Here is a 2,153-nt window from a genome sequence, read left to right as displayed (position 1 = left end):
ATCCTCCCAAAAGAGCTGGAAGAGGTGGCTGTGGAAAGAGATGTCTGGGCCTCCCTGCTCAAGCTGCTGCCCCCGCGACCCGACTTCGGAATAAGCGGAAAATAATGGATGGCTGTTTTTGCCTAATAGCACTTTGGCGCAGCTTTTTTAGTTTGTAAAATGATATGTTTAGTAAATGATTTCTGAAAGATTATTACAATCTGTCCAGTAGTTTATTAGATATTTTGCTACTATACAGACAAACAAACACACATGTAGGTGATTACACAAGTTTCCTGTCTTTCCTGATGGCAAACAATAAAACAATCACAAAGTTAATCGTTTTAAAGTTTTTTTTTTTATTTCAAATGCAGCTCACAATGAGTTCTCCATCCAGATTTTAAATGCATTTCTTGTTAGTCATTTACGACTCAAGATCTTAGGTTAATTTAAACACACTCATCTTTATAAATTGTTACTCCCAACATCAATCCAACAGATAGTTTTAGAAACTTGGGATTCAGGTATTTCGTGAAAAAGTCTAAGAGCGATGGTGAATGATGAAGAGCGATTCTCACATATTGGTACTCATCCTGGTCTGGCTGTTGGCTGGTGTCAGCTCACCCTGGCTGCCCTCTCTGGGTGGAGACTAAGGACAGAAGAACACATAACTAAGTGGGACATGTATTTAAAGAAATTGCCATTACAATACTGAAGTGCACTTTGCTGGTAATTGGGACATTATTTGATCGCATTTTAAAAATTTACAGTAACCCACAAAACGTACTGATGTTTCTATATAAACATCCTGCATTGAAAACAAATAAACTGTATTAATGAGAACAGTCAATGTAAATGGAAATTTGAACCCAAATTTTCTCAGTTTAATTCAACCTTTATTTAGACAGGTAAATTCCATTGAGCCTCGAGGACTCATTTACAAGAGAGACCTGATTTCAACAAAGAATGATGACAACAATGGACAACAGTGACAACAATAAACAGTTATAAAAAGTCATACTCCAGTTTTTTTTTTTTTTAAACAAATAGGATGGCTAAAAAAAAAGGTAATAAAAAAAAAAAAAACAGCTAGATTCTAAGGCGAATGTAGAAAACTAAAAACAGGAACATGTCTGCATTGGCCCCTGCCAGGAGTCCAACAGATTCTTAAAGCCACTTAGAGAGGTCAAGGTCGAGAGCTTGAAATGTTTTTGTAAGGTATTCCAGGAAACAGGAGGGGAGTAGGAGAAGGCCCTCTTGCCTAGTTCAGTCCTCATTGAGGGAACACTGCAGGTAATAATGTCCTGAGAGCGCACGCCATAGCTGCACTCATGCAGAGACATGTAGGAGGAGATGTATGAAGGCAGCAGACCAAGAAGTGATTTAAAGATGAAAATGTACCAGTGAGAGAGTCTGCGTGAAGTTAATGATGTCCAGTTAACAAGTGAATACTGGGTGCAGTGGTGGGTACGATAATCACAGCCAGTTATGAATCTTAGTGCACCATGATAGACAGCATCCAACATCAGCAGGGTTCTTGTAGGAGCGTTCATGTAAATAATGTCACAGTAATCAATGGAGGGAAGGAAAGTCACAGATACAAGAAGTTTCCTAGCATTCAGGGTTAGACAGGATCTGTTTCTGAAAAAAGAAACTCAGTTTAACTTTCAGTTTCTTTATCAAGTTTTCCACATGGAGCTTAAAAGAGAGACGTGAGTCGACCAAGATACCCAAATATTTATAGGAATCAACAAACACAATCGGGACACCATTTGAGGATGAAATCGGAAGAAGAAGTGCTGGGACCAACTTCCTATTTGAAAAAAGCATCCCTTTGGTTTTGTCGGCATTTAGGACAAGTTTGAGGCAGAACAAATCCAATTTATAGGAGCAGCTAATATTTCAGTATGAATTATTGAATTTACAAGGCGTACTTCAATGCACTGTTATTTAATCACACCATCTACATGTGTTGCCAAAAGAAGTGCAGAAGAGAAACAATTTTTAAGTGATCAAGCTTGAACTGAATGATTGCAAACTGAGACTTATGCACCCGTCCACAGGTGTTCTGGGGCACCCGTCCACAGGTGTTCTGGGCCACCCGTCCGCGGGCATTCTGGGCCACCTGTCCGCAGGCGTTCTGGGTCACCCGTCCGCAGGCGTTCTGGGTCACC

General features: G+C 39.9%; 1 protein-coding gene across 1 annotated transcript in view; it reads right to left on the bottom strand.

The window, feature by feature from the left end:
* Positions 1–329: 329 nt before the first annotated feature.
* The window catches only part of LOC119421928 (COP9 signalosome complex subunit 1), a 116,860-nt gene continuing 115,036 nt past the window's right edge, over positions 330–2,153 (bottom strand). Inside the window, exon 11 of the mRNA XM_037689292.1 lies at positions 330–628. Coding sequence (XP_037545220.1) covers positions 554–628 — 75 coding nt within the window. The 3' untranslated portion in view covers positions 330–553. The remainder of the gene's footprint in view (positions 629–2,153) is intronic.

The sequence above is a fragment of the Nematolebias whitei genome, chromosome 15 (genome assembly GCF_014905685.2).
Source record: "Nematolebias whitei isolate Nwh7 chromosome 15, NemWhi1, whole genome shotgun sequence".
Lineage (NCBI taxonomy): Eukaryota > Metazoa > Chordata > Actinopteri > Cyprinodontiformes > Rivulidae > Nematolebias > Nematolebias whitei.
This window is presented reverse-complemented; position numbering and strand designations above follow the sequence as displayed.